Source organism: Colletotrichum tamarilloi (assembly GCF_030869305.1).
Source record: "Colletotrichum tamarilloi strain Tom-12 chromosome Unknown Scaffold_37.1, whole genome shotgun sequence".
Lineage (NCBI taxonomy): Eukaryota > Fungi > Ascomycota > Sordariomycetes > Glomerellales > Glomerellaceae > Colletotrichum > Colletotrichum tamarilloi.
This window is the reverse complement of record NW_026849420.1, coordinates 54,930-77,923: the sequence shown is the minus strand read 5'-3', so window position 1 is coordinate 77,923 and position 22,994 is coordinate 54,930. Positions and strand designations below refer to the sequence as shown.

The following is a 22,994-nucleotide window of genomic DNA, read 5'->3' as shown; positions in this document are numbered from 1 at the left end:
GTTTTAATATTATTATTACTTAACTTAGTATTAAAAGTAACGTAAGTACTAAAATTTTAATATTTTTAAATAAAGTAACGGGCCTATTATACTCTTAAAAATAAGTATATTACGTAGAGGTACTAAAGGATTAGGTATTAGTTATTAAACTCTTTATAGAGCTTAGTCTAAGCTTTTTTAAAAATATACTTAGTTTTAGTAAAAATAATAAGCTTTTATATTATAAAGACCTTATAATATATATAAAGGGGGGGCTTATTAATAAGTATATTAATATAAGCCTTATTTTTATTACTTAGTATAGTTATTACTTATATTAATAACTAATATCCCTTATTATTAAACTTATTATTATTATTACTATAACTACGGTCCTTAACTTATTTCTACTTAGCCCTAAGTATAATATTAGAGTTAATATAGTAAATATAAAGTTATTATTAAATATTTAAAAACTACTCGTTTAGTATAGCTTTTATCTACTTATTATAGTTTATAATAATAATAATAGAATAACGGACTAAGTATTAGTCTATAAGTTAGTAAATATTTACTAAAAAAAACCGGAAACCCTCTAGTTTTTTATTATTAATAAGGCCGAACGTAGCGTTATAAATAGATCTAAAGTAGGTTTACTTAGTAATTTAAAAAAGAGGGAGCTTAAAACGATTAGTATTATAAATATTATTAAAACTAATTACCTTAGAGAATCGTTTCTATATTTAAAAATAGTAAAAAAAGGTCTAAATAAGATTAATACAGCGGTTTAGCTCGTTATTTACTTATTTTACTATATATAGGATATTTTACTTATTAAATAGCTTAATTAATGCTATAATTAGCGAGTATTTAACTAGTTTCTCTTAATTTATATGAGCCTTAGTATTATAAATATCTTACTAAATAATAAAAACTCTAAAAACTATTCTTAAATAATAATATATATATCGTAAGCCTAAATCTTAACTCGTTAATTTATAATTTTAATAATATCCTTAACTACCTTAATAAGCTTATAATATAAAAGGTATATAGAGGTTTTAAAGCTAGGGCTATAATTATATTATTTATACTAGGGGTTTAAATAATAATATAATAGCTACTTATCCTCTTTTTAAGCCTCAGTAATAATTTACTATTTATAACTATATTTATAAAACTTATATTATTAAATACTAGTATTTTATATAAACCTAGGCTTATTAAACTAATTATATTAAAAAGTATATTAAATAATTTAGCCTCGAGTTTTATACTTATTCTGCTTTATAATACTAAATTTATTAATTTTTATAAAATTATTAACTTAGTTAAAAAGGGTATTATAAATTTATTTTAAATCGCTAAGAATTAGTAAGTTCGGGATTTTAATTATAAGAGGAGAAGAGGATCGGTTATTTAGAATATAATAAGAAGTTATAATTTAAAAAAACGCTTTATTTTAAGTAAAAGATAGCCATAAGGGTAAATAGGGTAATAAGTTAACTTAAGGACCCTATATTTATTATTATTAATAAATATATTCTTATTATTAAAATAATACTATTATTAATTATTAATTAATTTTAATAACCTATTTAATAAGTTAAAGAGTATTATTAAACTATTTTGTTATAGAATAAGAAGGTTATTAAAACTATTTATTAAGGGGAAAAGAGTTATATTTTAAAAAAAGTTATAAAAGGGTAGTCCGCTAAGTTTTTATTATTCTTTTAAGAAAATAGTAAATAAAATATAATATAAGCTCTATATTAAAATAATTATTTATAAAAAGTTACGTTCCCCTAACGGAGTAATCCGCCAGGGCCGTACTATATATTACGTATTAAAGAAAACTAAGTATATTACGCTCTATACCTAACTACTAATTAAAATAGCTCCTAACCTTCTACTACCTACCTATAGGGCGAGCTTTACCTACTCTAACGCATATAAGACCTCTTAGTACTAACTTATATAAGTAGCTAGGTTTATTATAATCTATTTTTTTATATAAGTATTATTATTACCTAGGGGGTCCTATAAGAACTATCTAAAGTACTAGCTTATTACCCTAACCCTATATACCTCTAGCCCGTTTATTATAGCTATTATAACTAAGCTAACGTTAATATATTAAATCTTAATATTTATACCGGCCTAGCTATTTATAGTACTTATAATATTACCTAGCTAAATTCCGTACTACTAAAAAGTACTTTACCACTTCTTAAGTATACTTACGTTAGTTACGATAGCTATAGTATTGAGCTAGCTAAAGAGGGCGCCTAGTTTAAAAAGGGTAAATTTATTAACGGGCATCTTTGGCCTACTAATTGCTAACTATATACTAAGAGAGTAGGTTCTCATTAAAGTAGTATTTTAACTAGCTAACCTCTTAACTAGTTATTTAACTAGCTATCTAAGTAGTAGTTTATATATTAATAGGTTTATTTAGTAAATTTATTTAGTAAATTTATTTAGTTTAAATAGAGAGTAGCTTTAGGTAATATTAGAAGTAATAAGGATAAAAAGAATTTTTACGAGCTCTAGTATAGTAAAAGAGTAATAAATATTAGCCTATTTAGCCCTTTTTTTAGAAACCTCTATATTACTATTAAAGTTTAGAACCTCTATAGTTAAAGAAGGCCGCCTCTAATTATTATAGCTAACTATTACGGCCGACTATTATAGCTAACTATTACGGCTAATTATTATAGCTAACTATTACGGCTAACCTCTATTATTAACCTTTCTAACTAGCGCCGTTACTAAAAAGGGTAGCTTACCTATCCTAAATTAAATAGTAGTTTTTATATTAAAATTACTATATTACGTTAAGCGCGTACTTAGGATATATTACACGTATTATATAGTTAAAAAGTATACTATATTATATAATTTCCTTTAAAAGCGTAATCCCGTTAAAGTCGATCTTTTATACTTATAAAGCTAAAAAAAAAAACTATTATATAAAAAGTTACGTATTTTATAATATACTAATTAAGAGCTTAGTAATAAGGTTATATTATTTTTTAAAATTATTAATTTTATAAAATTAGTTAATATTAAAATAACTACTTTTTAAAAAGGGAGATAATAATAATTAGTTAAATAATAATAAGAGGCCGTAATTAATTAATAGTCGTTCTTATAAAGGGGGAAGTCTCTTAATAAGGGTATTACTTTAAAATTAGCCTTAGGGAACGTCTCTAATTCTAATTATAAAAGCTATTATAAATAAATATTATAAATTAAATTTTGAAGTTTAATAATATAACTTAAGTATAAAGGGAGTAAAGGAATAAAGGCTTAAGATACTTTATAAATATTTAGTAAAATCTAACTATATTAATAAATTTTTTTTAAACTAATTAAAAAATAAAATAACGACGCTAGTATAAGAGCGACGCTAGTATATTAATTTATAACGCTAGTATATTAATTCCCTATAATTAATATTATAACTTTTAAATAATCGTACGAAAAGTATAAGATTTTCGAGATTTATTAAATTAATAATAATAATAACCTTGCTAATACTTTTATAAAAATAGTACTTAATAAGGGGTTAGAATAATTTATAAATAGTAAAAAAATTATTATATAAATAGAGGGATAGGTTATATAAAAAGAGTAAAAAAAAGGGAAAAAAAGAGATAACTTAGTAAATAGGCCTAAGGTTAAATTATATTTTTAATTATAATAAGTAAATTAATAAAAAAAAGAGAAAGTTAGTATTAAATTAGAAGTCTAATTTAATTATAATATATAACTAACTACGTAGGGGCTAATTAAGGGCCCTATTTATAATTATTATAATTAGCTTAACTTATAGTTAGAACCTCTTTTTTATATTTATATAAAAATTTATATAGTTTAATTAATCTCTTCGTTAACCCACGGTTCGAACTAACTACCCTATAATAGGGATACTAACATAATCCTTATAGAAGATAATAAGCATCGATGTTCTTCACCCTCATGCCTTTCGTTCCTGGCCTGGAAACACCCGAGAGAATTTCCTCGTCACCTTCAACCAGTTACTATGACACTCCGTGTGTCTACTGTCTTCTCCCTCGCCCTTCTTGGCCTTAGCCAAGTCGGCCAGGCACTGGTCCCCCGCCAGGAAGCCACCTTTTCCAACCCAGTAATATGGGCCGACCTCGCCGACGATGAAGTCTTCCGAGTCGGAGACACGTACTATTACAGTGCTTCGACAATGCACTATTCTCCCGGTGCACCACTTCTCAGATCCTACGACCTCGTGAACTGGGAGTTCGTCTCGCACTCGGTGCCTGAACTTCCTGGTTCAAAGTTCTCACTTAATGGCAGTGACAGTGCGGGCTACGTCAACGGCGTCTGGGCTTCTTCCCTGGGATATCGCGAAAGCAACGGTGTCTTTTACTGGTATGGCTGCATCCAAGGCACGGATGAGACGCACATCTACACTGCGTCTAGCCCAGAGGGGCCGTGGACTCATCACAACCCCATTCCGAAATGTTACTACGACCTCGGCTTATTGATTGATACCGATGACACCATGTACATCGCCTACGGTGCCGTCGACATCCGCCTTGCGCAGCTATCTCCTGATGGTTTTACCGAGGTCCGCAATGAGGTATGTTGGCAAAACGTCGGAGCCTATTCTGCACTGCAGATACTGACTCTCACTAGCTTGTGTACACTGAAGATGCCCACAGGTACATTGAGGGCTCGAGATTCTACCACATCAATGGAAATTATTACATCTGGGTTACGAAGCCCGGCGATGAGCAGCATGTTCTGAAGTCTACGTCGGGTCCCTGGGGTCCATATGAAATTCGGCAGGTGATTGCGCAGATGAAGGCCCCCGTCGAGGGTGCAGGAGCGCCGCATCAGGGTGGTCTCGTATCGACTGAGGACGGTAAGTGGTATTACATGGCCTTCATCGACGTGTACCCCGGTGGCCGTGCTCCCGTTCTCGCCCCTGTCAAGTTTGACGCCGAAGGTTGGCCTTCGGTGGTCACAGATGCAGACGGTGGTTGGGGTGTCGAATACGCGATGCCTGTCACAACCTCGAAGACAGTCCAGGGAGTTGGATCCTATGTCGACAAGTTCGAGGGTGACGCGTTGAATCCCCGCTGGGAGTGGAATCACAACCCTAACAACGACGCCTGGAGCTTGGGGCCCGATGGAGTCACACTCCACACCGCAACGGTATGCGAGGGGCTGTACGGAGCCGCCAACACCCTCACCCAGCGCATCATCGGACCCAGAAGCCAGGCCACGTTTCGCCTTGATATTTCTGAAATGGTGGACGGAGACCAAGCAGGTGTAGCAGCACTGCGTCAACTGAGCGCTTATATCGGGATCCACAAGGTTGATGGCGTGTCTAAGCTTGTGTACGTTGATGAGATCAGCATGGCCGTGCGAGACTCATTGACGGACTGGGTGACAACCTCGAACGGTTATGTCAAGGCGGAAGGACCTACTATCTCCGGCGGCGATCTGTGGCTCCGTATCAAGGCCGACATTTCACCGCCCGTCGCCGGATCGAGCGCGTGGCCGAATGCTACGTTCTGGTTTAGCACCGACGGTGATAACTTTGAACAACTTGGGCCAGTGTATGAGCTGAACAATGAGTGGTTCTTCTTCGTGGGTTATCGATTCAGCGTCTTCAACTGGGCAAAGACTCGTCTGGGTGGTAGCATCTTGGTTCGGGAGTTTGAGTTGGAGATTTTGGAGTAAAAGGAAATCCCGAAGCATCTTTCAAGTCGGAGAGAGATGTTCGAGGATAGTATGGCGGCTTTTGGGGCATAATAGCCCACAGGCTGCGAAGGCAGACGGAGTGGACGCGTTCAATTCTACACCACGATCATGTGTGGTCATTTTTAGTACGACTCATCGGTAAACTTTCAAATGATCCAGTACTTACTGAGCACCACTGCAAGATCGCATCGTGCAAAGAGCATAGTTCTAAACGGGAATGTGGTATTCTGCGCCTCTGAAGTGCATTAACCTACTGCTTGGCATCTCACGAGTCACGCATGTTATAGGGCTTGGCGACTTCGCGGAATTCCGACTTGATGCAATTCTAGACTGGGCCCTTGGTAGGGTCTGGACCACCGTCTGACAGCTCCAGTTACTAGTGGTCTAATTGAAGCCTTCTGGATAGCGTTGCTTGGCATAATTCAGCTCTCGCCCTCACACCCAAGTCACAATTGATCGTGCAGCGACCAGTAGCCCACCACGACAGGTTGACAACCCTGATATAAGCACCCGACGTGAGAGACTCCTTTCAAAGTAACTAGGCAATTCTCATATTCCGTCAGCCTTTAAAAGCAACACTAGCAAATACTAACGGCGGATCTGCTTTAACGACCTGCTGTATCGGGTATGGCTGTGCCTCTCAAAGAGGCACAGCTGCGCAAAAGGCCGCCACATGCGTGATCCTTCAAAGAACACTTCTTCCAATCAGCAGAATGCCTCAGAAACAACCACAAGCTCTTGAGACAAGATAGCGGTAAGATAGGTCCAGTCTCAGCAAATCTGGGCGAAACCGAGAATTTAACTGCATACGAGTATTGGCCAGAATGGGAAGCTCGCAAAGGTTCAAGGCGCCAAGGGCAAACGCAAACAGGCCGAAACGATTTCTAGACTTTGTATTACCCAATTGAGATATAAGAAAGTCGTAGATTCTGAGTTGCCATTGAAACATAAATAGTCTCCTTTCTGTTGTCATCGGTGCAGGAAATTGCAACTTCTCAACAACTCCTAACCTCAAAAACATCCAACTACTTCTCTCCATCAATTAGTCAACTCACCAAAACAAATCAAAATGAAGTTCTCAATCCTCACATTCACCACTCTCTTCGCCGCTCTTGCAGCTGCAGCTCCCGCTCCCGAGGCCGAGCTCGTCGCTAGACAGTGCTCATGCCACAAGATCGGCGATGAGTGGTTCTGCAGCGGCAGACTTTGCCCCAAGGACTTCGTTCCTACGCCTGCGATGACCAAAAGAGACCTTGATATCCAGGCTCGCGGCTGCAGCTGCAAGCCTATTGGTAACGGCGAGTACTTCTGCATTGGAAGCTCTTGCCCTTGAGCAATCGGCCATGCGAGCTTCCAATTGACTTCGAGCCTTCATCAAATGGTAAGCGCTTCACTCCCGACAAAGAGAAGTCCTATACCTTACTCAATAAAATTAGGTCTTTGGTCATTGTTACCATCATTTTCGTCACTATTGCCTTGGGGTGAGATTTACCCTAGGCGCCGCGCATGCAATTGCTGGATGTTGAAACTATTATCCGTTGGGATGGATAATAAGAACAAGTAAATGAATGCAAACACAATCTCAAGAAGACTTTGCATCTGGCGGCAGCCGATTGCTTCTTTCCCCTTTAATAACCTTAAAGTGCCTTGAGAAGCTTTGCTTTTCTAGTATGGTCAATATCTGACATTCGAGTGCTGAGTGTGGAAATGGCAATCTGTCCATGTGTCTGCAACGCATCGAGTACTTTCAGACAACCTCAGTCGCCCAGTTGTAGAAGTATTCTCGGTCTTTACTTGCCAGATGACGCGATGCCGAGCACATTTTGATGGCGATTCTGCAAATTATGTGCAGCGAATGACGGCTTGGCAGAAGATGTACGTACTCTTCTGAAGCGCTGAACTCGAAATCGGGTTACCTCTGTATTGTAGCCAGTAGTGGGAAATAATTGTATTTCCTGGTATACCTCAAAGCTGTGACGGGGCTAACTTAGAGTCTCCAAGTTCTCAGTATCACTTAGGTTGGCAACCAATGCGCTGCAACTTGCAACTTGTGTGCTGCGAGAGATAGAGCCGCTCACGTCAATGGAGTCATATTGCTTCCGTGCCTCGCCGAAGGCTCAAGTACGCTATCATGGGGAATTGGCGCCGATAATACTACAAGTCAGCCAATGTTCGGCTCGGCTCAACTCGTCGTCGGTACAAGCTTTTTTGGCCGCCGAGAAAAAAGTGATGCGGCGGCCGGACAAAAGACGGACTTTCACGGCGGACATTTCAGCCGCCGTCCACCGACCCAAAACCTCGCACCCTCGAAATTACATGGTAACGGAAACATGTGTCGAAAGACTTATGGCATCTGGGGGTGGGTTACATAGCCACATAAATCCCACGCGTTGCTGTTAGATATGACGCTTGTTTGCTTGATTCCAGAATTCGTGTTACTTGGTGGTGTTGCACTGCGTCTAAAGTCTATGACGAAGATCCCGGGAGCTAAGACGTGCCAACCCGCACGGTCTCGAGCCGTGCCTATTACCGTAGTAGCGTACTAAGTTTGCGCACTTTGTTTGCCAATCAATAACGATGGGTCCTGTTCTCTTATCTGTTTCAGATGTTGAAATCTCCCAAGCGGGCCAACTTTTTTTAAATGTCCGGGGCGGTTCCGTTCCGATCGGTGACAACTAAGGGGCCGGCATGGACACCGACTTTGATGTTTGCCATGCCGGCGTGGCATCATTGTGTTCAACAGAGAAGCTTTCGATAAATAGGTACGCGGCCCGCAAGTCTATCTAGCAATCTCTCGACCAAGCTTTTAGTAAACTCTCACGAAAAGGCTAACCATAACTCCGAATACCGAATACCCAACATGCCATCCAATGCAAAGCCATCAACTTCAGGCCGAACCCTGGCCATCTTCGGCGCGACCGGCCGCACCGGGAGCGAGACGCTGAAAGCCCTTCTTGCCAAGCCCACAAATCCTTTTTCTCACATGAAGATCTTTGTCCGCTCCCGCGAAAAGCTCATCAAGACCTTTCCACAATTCAAGACAGATAACAGCGTCGAAATTATCGAGGGTCAAGTCACCGACGAGGCCCGCGTCAAATCCTGTCTCGTCGGCGCCGACACAATCATCTGCGCCCTGGGCGAGAACGACAACAAGCCAACCGTTAGCGTACTCCAAGATTCAACAACAACAATCGTCTCGGCACTGAGACAGCTCAAACAGGAAGGGGGAGCAGACTGGAAGAAGCCATGGTTCATCCTCCTCTCCTCCGCAACTTGGAACGAGCGATTCTCCGCGAGGCAGCCATGGCTTGTGCGATGGATGATTCAGAACGCCTTTTACTGGCCCTATGCGGACCTGCGCAAGGCGCACGCAAATCTGCAGGCTGAACCGGAGCTGTTGTTACTGTTGTTGGTGCAGCCGCCCGCCATCATCGACGAAGAGGCGAGCGGTCACACGATCAGCACGGAGTCGGTTGGCCTCGCGTGCTCGTATCCGGATCTTGGTGCGGCGTTTGCGGAGCTGGCAACCGAGGAGGCGTACAAGGAGACTAGTGCCGTTGGTGTCACGTCTGGAATGGCCAAGGCGGGTTTCTCGAGATATGGGCCCGAAATTCTGCCGAGAGTCATCTTTGGACTGATGGCTAGTTTCATTCCGGGTGCTTGGAGGGTTGTCCCAAGCGTGTGAGAACTATCAGTTTATTTACAAGTAGCGTTATTAGATTACAATAGACATGAACCAGCCGTTCAGGACAATGCATGATTCTTTAATGCCTTTGTTTTCGACCACTACACTCGCTGGATAGTAAGCATGCCCTTGAGCATTGACTTCATCATACCAGGCTTAGGCCCAGTACGCCGTGAAGTGGTAAGTGAGACAGCATCATTGTTGCGAAGAGCGTCGTCTTGCTCTTCTTCTGATAGGGCCAAGGTCTCAAGTTCGCGTATTTTCCACACGCGAAGAAACCAAACTATGAGCAGTTAGTCAAACGAAGCAGCTTGCCAGATGGAAAGATTTGCAACAACTTACTAGAGATGAACGCCGCAACGTACATAAATCCCGTGAACAGCTGAACAGGGAGGTACGCGTTCAGTCCGGAGCCCTTGATTGTCAGAGCTATGGGCTCGGCGAACGTTGCTGGGATAACGAGGATGATCCAGAAGATAGACAGAGCTGATGGAAGCAGCTGCATTCCGACCACCTCAGCGCCTACCGGTGCGACTGTTGGCCAGAGCACGCCGGCGAATGCGCCAAAGAGGGCAAAGACAATGAGACCTGCAAAGTGTTTGGCGGCGAGGATCCAGAGCAAGAATGTGGCGAGGCCGGCGATGATGGTGCCTAGGCCAGCTACGTTAATGCGACCAAAGCGGTCACTCACCAGGCCGATGACCGGGCGGCCAATACCTTGTGATACTGAGAGAAACATTTAGCTTGACTTTGACTGGAATATGTCGGATGGGGAGGAGAGCTCACGGTTGAACATGGCCGACACAATAGACCCTTGGCTAGCACTGAACCCGACTGTTTGGGCATAGTCCGCCAGTGAGAACACGGAAATGACGTATCCAAAGAGTCCAAAGAAACCCCACGCGACAAACAACCAGAACTCGATCCTCTTAAAGATGTCCTTGTGAAACGCGACATGAACGCTGCCGAGAGCCTTGTTTCGGTCCTTCATCATCAGACAACACGCGCCATTGACAACGAACGACAAAATGGCGATGATTCGGAACGCCCAGGGCAGACCGATGTTGCGGATCATGGCGTTGGAAGCAAGGGAGTAAATGAGACCTCCCAGGCCGGAGCCAGCCGTAGCGATGGAGTTTGCAAAGGAGCGGCGCGCGACGAACCATTGCGGGACCACACCGACGGTGGAGTTAAAGGTAAATCCCATGCCAACGCCGAAGCCGATGCCTTGGGAGAGTAGGAGGTGCCATATCTGGGTCGTGAACGATGCGCCAATGAGAGCGGCCCTGGAAATTGTGTTAGGAACACGGGTGGCGGAATTTCCGTCCGTCTCGGAAGACGTCGGGGGTTGGGAGGGGGTTAGCGGGCCGGCTTACGCTTGAATCACGACGCCGATGCCAAGAGTAGGTTGCGTGCCGATGCGAGGGATGCAAAAGGTGACAATCGGGGCGATGAGAAGGGCTGGTTGTGGCGAGTGAGTGAGATGACGCGCAGAAGTTTAGGAATTGGAGAGAGAGCTTACCGACGGAGAAGGACAGCCCGCCAACGAAAGCGAGTGAAATTGGGCTTGCGCCGGGAAACGCTCCGGAGTTGAGGTAGTAGGCGAGGAACACGGCATAAGTCTAGATTTAGGTGTGAGAATCATGCTTCCCGAAGTGAAAGGAAGGGCGCGTAAGGATAACTCACTGAGTTCAAGCCCCAGGTATGGGCATTGATGAGAAAGACACAGCCTACGACAACCCTGGTATCATGTCAGTGACTCAAGCCTCATTATGTTGTGATGGCTTTATGGAGCGCAACTCACCATCCATAGCCGCCCTCTTTGAACTCTACCTGCTCACTCGGCCGTTGACTGACAGGGCTTGCCGCCGCAGAGCCATTCTTCTCATTCTCCGCTGCCCTGGAAGCACTGTCAGGCATCCGTACCACGGCATCGTGGCTGTCCTGTTGACTGGAAGAATCAGAGTGAGAAGGCATACCGGGCCCCAGCGACAAGACGAAAAGGTGCAAGTTTCGTGCTTGTCAAACTGAGAGATGGGAGTTTTGCGACAGGACAGAGGCAGGTTTCGGATAGGGAAGAGAGAAAATACGCCAGCTGCCTCGGCAAGTAGTGACGGGTTTGATTGAGTTTCGCGGGGTTATTTAGTTCGCTCCTCGGCGGGCCGAAGACCGTTTATTCTGTTTCGATTGACTCACGTCTTCGGAGGTAATGTGGTTGACAAAGCTAGAGCCCTGAATCATCAAGAGGATCTCATCCAAAAGCCGTATAGAGTAAGACCCCGCGGGGATATGGCTGTTTGGTAAGCAGAGGGCTTCGGGAGGCAAGCAAATACTCTCTCGAGTTCTCCGAACCGAAGCGCGTGTTGGGCGTGTTTGAGTTTTTGCTGGCTGTTGGTCCCCGCCGGGAATAGGATGGGGTTGCCGTTACTCGCTAAGCCATGAACGCATGAAGGGCGTGGCAGCGACAAGGACTCGAGGAGCACTGCGGCCAGAACACCTGGGGAAGCAAACAGGCGAGATTGACTCGTCAATTGACAGCTGCAAAGTCAGCGCTCTAGACCCGATGGAGGGTGGCGCCGGAGTCGGTGTCCGCGATGTGTAATGAAATCATCTCATTGGCCTTATCGCCCGGTTGAAGTTTGCCGGGGTGGATCCTATCCGTTCTCGGAAAGGTAAATTCGCAATGGGAGAAGACATGAGCAATCTTCGGGTTCAAGGCCGTGGGCTCGGGTGTGGTTTAGAATATCAATTCACTTATATTTAGCCTCTCCCTGCCTCCGTGAGTCTTCATCGGCGATGCCGCTGCTGTGTCTTGAGACTTCTAGAGACAAACAACTGAGATGGCGCGTGTGGCTTCGGTAATCTGGCTGACTATGGGGTAGAGCGCCGACAAACAGTTGCACAGCGTTTTCTGCATATTTCCATTGATCTTGGCCGCTCTTTATGCGCCCACGTGGGGTCAATAGACTTTCGTCTTTCCGTTGGAGCTTTCCCCCGTATCACCGGCCGCTCTCCGGGCTTTAGGCCTCCGCCGGGACCGACTCCCGGGCCGTGCCGTTCAAATCCCGAAAAGTCGGAAGATGATGCGGGTTCGGCGATAAGATAAGATCCCGATACAATCATGACAATATGGTAATACACTGCCTTGCATTGATCGGCTGTTGTACTTATAGTGAGTCGATGCTTTTACCATTAGTGATGTGTAGGTTTACAGTCAACTGAAAGAAGAAGCCTTGATCAAACGAATGGTCGTCTTCAACTTGGGAACTTCATTGCAAGATTCGCTTCGTTCGTGATCCTAACTAAAACGCTTCAAACAAGCCGACTCTTTGAAGTCGGGGCAGGTGCAGTAACAGTACCCTTCTCCGTCCTCAAAGCACATACTTGAACAAGGGCGACCTATCTCCCAAGTTGAACAACTCCTCCTCAGTGTACTTCGTCTTCGCCTCCTCCGCGATCGCAGCCTTGCGTGCGTTGGCCGACTTGTAACTCCACTCGAGCAAGAGAGCCACGATCAGTCCAGATCCACCAAAGGCCAAACTCAAGCCAAAGCCGGTAGGGTACTTGGGCTTCTCGCTCTCAAGGTACATGAAACTACCCACAATGCCACCGACGTTACCCACGCAGTTCATCAGCGCGATACCAATCGCTCTTCGGGAGGCCGGGGCGATATTGTTGGCGTTCCACGACGCGGCCGCGGCTTGAATGGGATAGATGCCGACTACTGCAAGGACGACGGAGAAGTAGGCGACTCCCTTCTTCGCCTCGAGCGCTCCGTTTAGGGAGAGAATGATGGCGTACGCAATAGCGACGATGGCGAGAGGGATCGCCAAGAAGGGCATACGCCAGAAGAACCGATCAGAAATCTTGGCGAAGGTAATGGCCGAAATGGCGGCAGCAACGTAAGGCGGCGCAGAGAGAAGCTGGGCCTGTGTATTCGCGAATCCCATAGCCTTGGTGATGGTGGGCAGGGTGAACTTGATACCGTACGACAGAGCCGACTGGCACACCAAAAAGTACGCCTGGACGTAGATCCTCCAGTTGGTCAAGTTCATCTTGAGATCTCTCCAGTTGACCTTGCCGCCGGCGCCGGCCTCCTCGCGACCACCGCCGCCCGACTTGATGAAGATGGAGAGCTCCAGGTATCGGATCTCCTCGGGCTCGAGCCAGCGCTTTGAGAGGGTCGGGGTGTCGATCAGGAAGAAGAAGCAGCAGGCACCCATGACGACGGTGGCGAGACCCTCGAGGATGAAGATCCAACGCCAGCCTTCGAGGCCGGCGACACCGTCCATTTCAGCGATGGCGGCGGCGAGGAGACCGGAGAAGGCTCCTGACAAGGCGCTGGCGCAGTAGAAGTACGAAATTCGGACCGCGAGATCTTTGGGCTAGGGATGTTCGTTAGCTCATCCGTCAAGGGGCTGTTGCAGTCTGGATACTCACCATGTACCAGTAAGAAGTCAGGTAAATTGCACCGGGGAAGAAACCAGCCCTGCAGATGTCAGCCAGAGTACTCAAACGACCCCAAACGTTGCGAAACATACTCAAAGACGCCGAGAAGAATGCGAGTTACCATCAATCCACCAAAGTTACGAACCAGTCCCGTGCAGGTCATGATGATACCCCAGCAGAGGGTAAGAGTGCCGAGGTAGAACGAAGGACGCTTGACTTTCTTGAGGATGATGTTGCTAGGAACTTCGAAGAGGACATAGGGGATGAAGACTGGTTAGGGCTGGTTAGCGAATTTCCTTCTCAGATCGAATGTTAAGATGCTGATTATGGCACTCACAGATAGATAGCACAGTGTTGTACTGCACACCAGTCATGCCTAGGTCCTCAACCATGCCTTCAATCTTGGCGTTACCGATATTGGCGCGATCGATGTGGCAGATCAAGTAAAGCAGAGCCAGCATGGGAATCAGACGAACGTCAACCTATTCTCGCCTATCAGTCGGTGTGGTCGTGATGGTTAAGCGTTTCCAATACCCACCTTATGGAAAGTCTTCTTCCTCTTCTCTTCGGGGTAGTTGTTGAAGAAATCGGCATCTTCAGTGGACAATCCATACACGCGGTAGGGACCAACTTCGATGGCTTCAGGCACCTTTTCGAGATGAGCCTCTCCAGAAGGTCTGTGTTCAAAAACGGCATCGTTCTTCTCGATGGAGCTCCTGTGGGTGGCCATTTTGACGGGAGGCTCTGGTGTCTGGACGGTTCGAAGGTGAGAAGGAAACAGGAGCAAGGACGACAGACGCTCTGCGACTTGAGATGATGGAAAGGTTGCCTTTCCCAGCTCTGAACCTCTTCGTCTCGAGAAAAGTCACGGATGAAGATTTCTGCCCACGGATACTTATATCTGACCAGGACCACCTCTTAATACAAAGGGGACAGATAAAGCCCACTGCGGAGAAAGGCTGGGATCATCCGGCTCTTACCCCAGACCCAAAAAACCCACCCCAAACTCACACTAACCCCAGACTTGGCAGCCGCAGAGTGCGGGGAAATGGTGCCATTGCCAGTCGGAAATGTCGGACTGCAAGACGGATTATTGATCAGATGCCAATACCTTATCCGTGTGGTGGTATCCGTCATGTCCGCAGGGGCCAACGTGCTGCTCTTGCCAGCATTCGCCAGAGTCACATTGCAGGAGGCTGGTTCGAGCGCAGGTCGACGGTATTGGAGAAAGCTGGCTGGGATAGGTGGCAAGACATGGGCGAGACATGGCTTTGCCGTTGGTGGGATTACAGCCGGGGGGTTGTATTCCCTGTGCGTTCATTGGAATGATGGATTGCGCGACATCCGCATGCGCGAGGTTGAAGAGAGCCGGTTGGCTTGATTGCTTGTCGTTGCATTTCCATCAAGACGGTGGGGAATCGCGTTGCTGACCAGTATGTGGGCTCCTTTGAGAGATGTGAAATCAAAGACGTGGAGACGGAAAAGCACCATTGCTTTCTTATTCGCCCATCATTTTATTCTCTATCATAGCACCCGGTCCCCGTCAGCTTTGTTGATGCTTGTCATATTTCCGTCTTGTTTCGAAGTGGATCCCGAGAGGATATTCAAATCAGTCTCGAAATCCTCTAGATCAGCATCGTATCTGATGAAGCTCACGATTATGCAGTGCTGCATTGACGAGAATGGTAGTTCCATAGTGTTTTACCAAGTGACAACATTATCGGGCAGATGTGAGGGCCATACCATTTGATCCTATCGTGGCCGCGCGTCAATGCTCATTTGGCACTTCATTCGCCGCTCATATCTGCATTAGAGATCTCAACACTGTCTTGGCGGTTCTGGACCCAGGACTGCGGATTCCTGGAAGCTTAATGGCACTAACGCCGGAGTTAAGCGTCATCAATGTAAGCAACCTGAACCATCTACGTGTAAAAGACGGGCCTGGCTATCACTATCACAAGGGTTGTGGACTGCTATCATTGTGGTAGCTTGCATTCTTGGCCTTTTCCGACGCCAAGATGGCTAGCTTGACAACGGATTTTCATGTTCCCAATGGGATCTTTGTCCTGTTCTGAGTCGGCGGTGATAGTGTGCCGAACAAACCAGAATTTGGATATGCCGACAGAATGTTGTCATGAGGTAGATTTAAAACTCTAGACACCAGAGGTCCAGCATGTGATTCTGAATAATTATTCAAGTAATTAAGGCGTAGAAAAGTATTAAGACGAACCTTTCCATTATTTCACAACGAGTCCCTTCAGAGGTGACGACCAAGGCCACCTTAGGTACTATTGCGGAATTGCTGCGAAACTTGAGTGGCTGAGAAGACAACCGGGAGGCTGTAATGGTCTCATTGCGTCGAATTAGACAAGATTAAAGATCTAGAAGTTGTCACGGCTATTATTGGTTCAGGGAACAGTTTGTCCACGGCCGCTTTCGTCCATGTGCATGTGGGTGTCTGCTACTTTCGACCGAGCAGCGTCTAGCAAGTTTCGAAGTGGCAGGTAAGACGTGACTACGGTAGCAATGTCCTCGGCTGTGATCCGGGCAGTTTGTGTATGCCACTGTCTGGTCCTAATCCCTCGAGATGCTGAGTCATTCAGAACGTTTACACGTATTCAAGCTGCCACTAAAATGGCTGGAGTTGATAGGTCGAGGGGAGTTGCCCGGTTCGGAGTTACATGGCGTTCGAGTGCACCATCGGCGAATCTGGAAGTCATCCCCACCCACTTGCAGACAAAACATAGCGCGATGCGGGTCTCTTATCACGTCGATCATGTATGGACCCGGAACTTTCGTCTTGAACCTCACGATAAACACTATCCTCCGTCGGCCCTAGCATGCGTGAGAAGTACAGAAGTTCCCGCATGTCATCTCTATGCGAACTAATCTCTCGGACCGGGCCGTGGCTAGAAGACGATATGCATATATGTCGATGCATCACCGCGATGCCCACGACTCACCTTCCCTCGTCACCGTTACTTCGAACATTTCATCCAATCAGATCCTTGGCAGCAATCAACGATATATGCATGAATCCTCATCAAGCAGCTATGGAACGTAATGGCCTCCACACGTTGACGTCCAACTTGCCTTAAAGGCACATTGCATTCCAGGATTGCCGTTACCCGCACGCCAAGCACTGTAGGAAAAGCCAAGTCAGATGGAAAAGCTTAGCATCAAGATGATTGCCGCGCAAGCTGTGAAAGATCGGCGTACGTAGCCTCTGAACCTACGTCGACACCATCACCCAAGCAACTTGCGGAATCGACACCACCTCTAATGAAGATACCCAAACTCAACCCCATCAACCCTCACAACACTTGCAACCCGCCCATACAAAAACTCGAGTGTGATATCAAGCTTATCCGTCACCGGCGTATACTCCACCTCAAACACCTTCCAAATCCCCCACCCGCCCGCATCACCAGCATCTAGCGTCCTCTTCGGTTCGCCATTAAACTGGATCCCGATGAACCCCGCCGCCTGATTATCAAAATACGACCAGAACCTCAACCTGCACGGCACACCCGGCTGCACGGAAAACACAGGCGTCGAAAGCCGCGCGCTGACGACCGGGTCCTGCGAGTTCCGATCATACAGCAATCGGGACTCGAACGAATGCGTTCCCGTGTGGGATGCTGCCGAGGTGACGCCGACGCGGGCGTTTTGGTCTAGGTTCTGGACGATCCAGGGGCTGATGCCGCATTCGAAGTCGCCGTTGGTCAGGAGGTTTGTGCCGGAGGGGCTGCCGCACGGGGGCGTCGGGGAGGGAGTGCAGGTGGGGCCGCAGGCGCAGGCGGAGATGTAGCGGGATGCGGAGGTGCCGCAGGCGGAGGTTGCGCGGGCGGGGAAGTTTGTTGCGGTTGTGCCGTCTGCTGTGAGGGTTACGCAGAAGGCGGAGGCGGAGGAGACTGCGGACGGGGAGGGGCATGGGAAGAGGGCGCGGTAGCAGCTTCATCGTGTTAGTCATCGTGACGGATGAGAGGAGGTTTGGAGGAGTACTTGTCCGCGTTGCATCTTGCGAGGGTAGTGGTCGCTGTGGTCCCGATGGCGAGCATGCCGACAAAGATCGAGACTGTAGTCGAGACAAACATCATGATTGACGAGATGAGAAGGTTGAACGAGTTGAATCAGATTGGATAAAAAACTTGCAGAGACTTTGTTCTAATCCTTAATCCTCCATCTCATAGCACGACTTTATAATTTTCTAGGATACTATGAAGACCTCCCACGCTCTACTGATCTAAGTTATCATCTGTGTAAGTGGCTTGCCATGAAGTAAGATTTTCTAGAATCTCTCCGAACACGAGTTCAGCTCAACACAAGATCACACCAAATGGCACACCATGCTGGATGGCTGCATCTCAGCCGTTGCTAGTCGACGAATGGGAGTTGTGCATGTTTCTGCCAACTTTCAGATAGCTATGGGATCATTGGCTCGGGTGGGTCGAGTCTCGAAGACTGAGACAACTTGACATATAAGCCGTTCAAAACCTGGAGTCGAAGGCGTGGAGCGCAGGGATAACTTCGTATGACGGAGTTTGTTGTCAGTTGCCAAAGGACCTCGCTTCCGCGTAGGTTGGTAATATGTCTTAAGTCACGGGAAACAGAAGGAATATGTCTTGAAACTCGTGTAAATAATGACAAGATGCTCGCGCCGAGAAGAAGGACGTCTATAGCAGGTTCTCGCAGAAGTCGTCCCGAAGGCAATTGACGATAAAGCCTTCTGTTGGCGACAGGATGCCGGAGTCAGAGATGAACATCAGTACTTTTGCTGAAAGTGTCGGGGAGGATACGTTTGAAGGTGTCTCGGAACCGACGACTTTGAGGTGTAACGACAGACTTCCTCCACCAAGTCGGCCATAAGCGATGTTGCCTCATGGCTCCGATTCAAACTCCGTGGAGGGACAGAGCAGATACTCCAATGTCAAATGCGCAAACGCTATCGACCTAGCCTTAAGGTGTTGAAAGATCGATACATGCGTTCCTCCTGCAAAGGAGTAAACTCCGAAAGACTGCTGACATTAGCCTCGAAACCTCAGCACTCCGAGCGAGCCATCCTTACCATGCATGCTTCGTGTAATCCATATAATTATGAATGGGATCCAACCCAGGCTTCTCAGGACAAGAATCCTGACTCGCCGGACACCCAACAGTAGCAACCTTGGTCGCCGGCGTATCATCAATCAAATCACCTTCTCCTTCACAATCAAACCCCTCAAACACATGGAAAAGCCCAAACCAGTGCCCTACCTCGTGCGTCGCCGTCTTGCCCAAGTTATCCTCCGGGTCCCACGGCACCCCCGGCCCGCCGGGCATCGTGCCGACACTGACGTGGCAGCCGTCGAAGGTATACCACGATGTGCCATTAATGCCCGTGTTCCAGGGGTCCTCAACGGGGAAGCTGCAGATTCCCGTCGCGGAGTTGGGGTTGGTCATCATGCCTGTCTCGAAGTAGATGTTGAGGTCGTCGTAGGCGCCTCGGCGGAGTGTCTCTGCTTTCTCCTTGATGCGGGCTTGTGTTGTCCAGGCGTTGTTCACGGTGTGGGTAATTTCTTTGACGAGAAATTGAATATTGTGAGGGAGGAAGGTGTCGTTGAGAACCCTCATCTGTTTCACCCAAGATCAATCTCTGGACTTTGTAGCCTTGTACGGGGGTTGGATTCATGCCGCACCTGATCGCTGATCATCGTATCGGTGACAAACCCTCTATGAGCCTCGTCTTCGACAACATGCAGATACGTCGAAACGAGCAGGCCCTCCGCGCGCTTATGAAGGAATGAAGCTGATAGCCCTTCTGCACGCTGGGCTGCGCGGAAAGACACGGCAGCTTCATAGGCTTCGGGCCCTGGCTGCTCTGAACCGCACTTCTCCTGGGCCAGTACTAGTGATGCCGTCGCCAAGCCGGCACAGCTGGTCAGCAGGGACTTCAATCTCATGGCGGCAGCGATAGTCGTGCGGTTCAGCAGATCGCTCGTTCTCCGAAATGTAGCAGGCACTGAAGACAGCGGGCTGCGGGTTTAAATGTTCATCTTCTGCAAGACTTGAAGAGGAAGGTGTCTATCGCAATGGAGTTGGTGATGGTCACCAAGCCAAGCATCGGCAGGCTTAGGCCTTCCTAGAAAGGCCATCGGCCCCTGCCCAGAATACGGGTTGATGCGACGCTGCGGGGGCTGCCGCCAAGTCCATGGTCGATGTTCCGAGTGATACGGATAACGTAATTGAGGTTAAGTTGCTCGCAACGATGGGCCGACTTGAAGAGTTTCGAAGACTCAGCCGGGATCGGCGACGGTGGATAGAAGATGGGGTCCGGCTCCGAGAGGTTCTGGGGGCCGGCCGGAAGCTGTAGTGACAACCTGACGCACACGATTTACAAGGTACGCCCAACTGGGTACAATGGACGGAAATAGATGTAGTACGGCTATTGCGCTCTGCACGCAGGAGGTCATTATTTGATCCTCGTGGGCATCTGCGACTGTCATGCAGCTTATCTTGTGTTAACTACGGCAATAAACCATGACAATGAACCATGGCAATGAACCCTGGCATTGGGCCACAAAAGGATCGTTACTTGAGTGGCCACCCGCGCAGGTCCCCCCAAAAGGAAAATGCTGACGATTAGTAACGGTCAACTTCATCGGTCCCGTCCACTAGAAAGGGTTTGAAGTGGCTTGAGTTTCATGCCAGTGAGGATAGATACCTACTGGATTTCCGGATTGTGGTTACTAGCCAAGTCTTGAAGACGTGATCACCGGACGCATCCGGATCTTCAGCGATCCGCCCGGCGCTGTTGTCCATGAGCTTACTCAAGCCCCGACTTACCATGTAATGCCCTTCGAGAGAGGAGAACGACTCAACCATGAATAAAGAAAAGAGTGACCCGAATGTCCGATCGCGATCTAAGGATAGAGAGCCCTGAGAGCCGTTGGTTGTCAAGATCCTTCGCTCGCAGTGTGGCTTTGAGAATCTACATCAGCTTGCTTGCCTGCTTATGCGCTTGCATAGGGGACGGCGTGCTAAAAGGCCAACATCAGGAGCGCCATGGCTTCCTAGTCTCGCGGCGGCGCCGCCGCCGGGATCGAGCCAACTCCGAGAGGCTTCCCTCCAGGATAGGCAGCCCGCGCAGTTTGACAGCCGACTACCGAGAGAGATGAGAGGGGGCAGTCCGATCTGTGGTGGCTTTCCAACGTCATGATGGCTATACTCAGTCAGAAACAAGCAAACTCTTTTGAAGCCATCTCGCAGGCGCCATCCTCGATGCAGCGGGGCATGACAGATCAAATGGGAAACGATCTGTAGCACCCTTCGCAGTCACGACAAAGACAGACAAACAGAGCCACAGAGCCAAATCAACAAAAAAGGCTGAGGCAGTTGGTTGCACAAACCGGCCTTGATTGCCTCGCAGGCCTGCACCGTTTACGGAAGCGCGGTATGCCGCCGCCGCCGTGATGGCCGGTGGTACCTACGCAGGTGAGCGCGTTGCCAAACCTGCGCTAGCTGTGGTAACACAGCGCTTCTGAAGTCGCTGCTGCTGAGGGTACTTGAGATGTCGCACAGGTAGCTTAAGTTGAAGAAAGAGGTGATGCTGACCGCGACACGAGCGCGAGCTGAAGGTCCGGAAAATGTGCGTGTCGATCGCTGAAGAAGAACAATCTAGGGGTTCTGAACGTGGAGAGTTCGAGCTAATTGTTGAAGACCAAAAACACTCGGGCCGCCGTTTATCAGCCCATGCGACTCGAAGCTAGAGCAGCAGTGTGGTGTTACCCCTCAGGTGAAGTGCGTGACCTAGTTCAATAGACGGAGGATATTGGTTAGCTGGACGTAGGGAGAGACATCTTCAAAGGGATATGAACCAGCGAAGAGGGCGGCCGGGAGGTTAAGAGGTGGAAGACTTGGGAGAAAAGGGCAAATATGCCGTAGTGGTGAAAATTGCATGACTCTCAAGTGCCAGCAAGTGGGCAAAGTCAGCTTGGTGTGAATCGATAATTCGTGTCTCACTCGTACGATAGCTGCATAATCCTTGCCGAGGCTAATCCCAATTGATCTGATCGGCAGCATACTCCTTACTTGAGAGAGCAGACGCTCTTGCTTGCTGCTCGTTGTCTGGTCTGCTGGACCAAGTGATGGGATGGCCGTCATTGTTGGTGCGGAAGGCCATGTTCCTGTTTGCACGTCCAGAGAATTGGGTGGTGTCCCGGTCGTACAGTCCAGGGGCGAGAACCAATGGCCCGTGTATGCAGCGGAGAGAATGCGAAATGCAAATCCAAGCGTTCGGCACAGATGATCGACTGCAGCAGCGTTGTCAGCTGAAATGTGACGCTGGGTTCAGGTAGGGAGATGGACACGAAACTACGCAGATGCAGACGGTTGCAGAGGAGGAGGAGGAAGAGGAAGCCGAAGATCATCGGGGATAAGATGCCTCGCCCGAATACGTACCTTATCGATGTCACCGCACTCACCTCCTGTCACCTCAGGCAGGAAATGAGGCCGAAAAGGGAGGTATCGCGGAATTGTTGGAAGGTACGTGCAGTACGTACCGCACCTTGCAGTGTTGTGGCTAAAATTGTTAAGGCAGGGCAGGCGGCCCTTGCGCAGGTTCACCCCCAAATCTCTCGTGCTCGCTGCTCAATTCGCCAGCTTGCCCCCCGGCCCCCCCCCTCCAGTACCGCGCCGCCTTCTCCCTTACGACCAATGCACACCAACTCTTAGGTTGCGACCCCTGCGTCTCCAAGCTCGACGTCTCTCTCCCACGTGGTAACCTTGCATCTTCCTACGCTTCTCTCCGCATCACCGCATCTGGCGCCGTCGATAAGAATTTGTTACTCTGAAGCTAAGGCGCGAAGCAGCATAGGCCGGTCCGGTTACCTGAAGAATCCCACGAGGAGATCGTCCCGCCCGAGACTTGCCTATCACCAACTCCTTCCGTCGGCCCTCCGAATCCGTCTGCAGAGCACCGCAATCTCTCCAAGTCTTGCTCTGCGTTCATTATGTGTGTGTGCGTTCGCGTCGTCCTCGAACCCGCCCTCGTCCTGGTCATTGTCATCCTCGGCGGGCAGAAGAAAATCCTATACCGCCTCACCTTTCCAACGAAGAGGATGCGAACAATGGCGAAAGAATTTCCGATCTT

At 47.5% G+C, this 22,994-nt stretch overlaps 7 protein-coding genes across 7 annotated transcripts; 3 read left to right on the top strand and 4 right to left on the bottom strand.

The window, feature by feature from the left end:
- Positions 1-4,027: 4,027 nt before the first annotated feature.
- On the top strand, positions 4,028-5,709 carry CTAM01_09397 (glycosyl hydrolase family 43; the record flags this gene model as incomplete). Its single annotated transcript, XM_060525416.1, has 2 exons — positions 4,028-4,600; positions 4,657-5,709. 2 exons carry the CDS (start codon positions 4,028-4,030, stop codon positions 5,707-5,709), a joined length of 1,626 nt encoding a protein of 541 aa, XP_060379872.1.
- A 1,090-nt stretch (positions 5,710-6,799) lies between these two features.
- CTAM01_09396 (uncharacterized protein) lies at positions 6,800-7,063 on the top strand (the record flags this gene model as incomplete). The annotated part of the gene is made up of 1 exon (XM_060525415.1): positions 6,800-7,063. The coding sequence occupies one exon, from the start codon at positions 6,800-6,802 to the stop codon at positions 7,061-7,063; it is 264 nt and encodes an 87-aa protein (XP_060379871.1).
- Positions 7,064-8,590: 1,527 nt separating this feature from the next.
- CTAM01_09395 (uncharacterized protein) lies at positions 8,591-9,415 on the top strand (the record flags this gene model as incomplete). Its single annotated transcript, XM_060525414.1, has 1 exon — positions 8,591-9,415. The coding sequence occupies one exon, from the start codon at positions 8,591-8,593 to the stop codon at positions 9,413-9,415; it is 825 nt and encodes a 274-aa protein (XP_060379870.1).
- Positions 9,416-9,516: 101 nt separating this feature from the next.
- On the bottom strand, positions 9,517-11,392 carry CTAM01_09394 (major facilitator superfamily transporter; the record flags this gene model as incomplete). The annotated part of the gene is made up of 7 exons (XM_060525413.1): positions 9,517-9,698; positions 9,758-10,141; positions 10,202-10,701; positions 10,792-10,876; positions 10,938-11,037; positions 11,102-11,156; positions 11,220-11,392. 7 exons carry the CDS (start codon positions 11,390-11,392, stop codon positions 9,517-9,519), a joined length of 1,479 nt encoding a protein of 492 aa, XP_060379869.1.
- Positions 11,393-12,786: 1,394 nt separating this feature from the next.
- On the bottom strand, positions 12,787-15,001 carry CTAM01_09393 (major facilitator superfamily transporter; the record flags this gene model as incomplete). The annotated part of the gene is made up of 6 exons (XM_060525412.1): positions 12,787-13,800; positions 13,856-13,904; positions 13,957-14,134; positions 14,202-14,346; positions 14,403-14,615; positions 14,876-15,001. 6 exons carry the CDS (start codon positions 14,999-15,001, stop codon positions 12,787-12,789), a joined length of 1,725 nt encoding a protein of 574 aa, XP_060379868.1.
- Positions 15,002-17,143: 2,142 nt separating this feature from the next.
- On the bottom strand, positions 17,144-17,964 carry CTAM01_09392 (uncharacterized protein; the record flags this gene model as incomplete). Its single annotated transcript, XM_060525411.1, has 2 exons — positions 17,144-17,819; positions 17,870-17,964. 2 exons carry the CDS (start codon positions 17,962-17,964, stop codon positions 17,144-17,146), a joined length of 771 nt encoding a protein of 256 aa, XP_060379867.1.
- A 964-nt stretch (positions 17,965-18,928) lies between these two features.
- Positions 18,929-19,806, bottom strand: CTAM01_09391 (metalloprotease 1; the record flags this gene model as incomplete). The annotated part of the gene is made up of 2 exons (XM_060525410.1): positions 18,929-19,477; positions 19,543-19,806. The coding sequence occupies 2 exons, from the start codon at positions 19,804-19,806 to the stop codon at positions 18,929-18,931; spliced, it is 813 nt and encodes a 270-aa protein (XP_060379866.1).
- Positions 19,807-22,994: the final 3,188 nt, after the last annotated feature.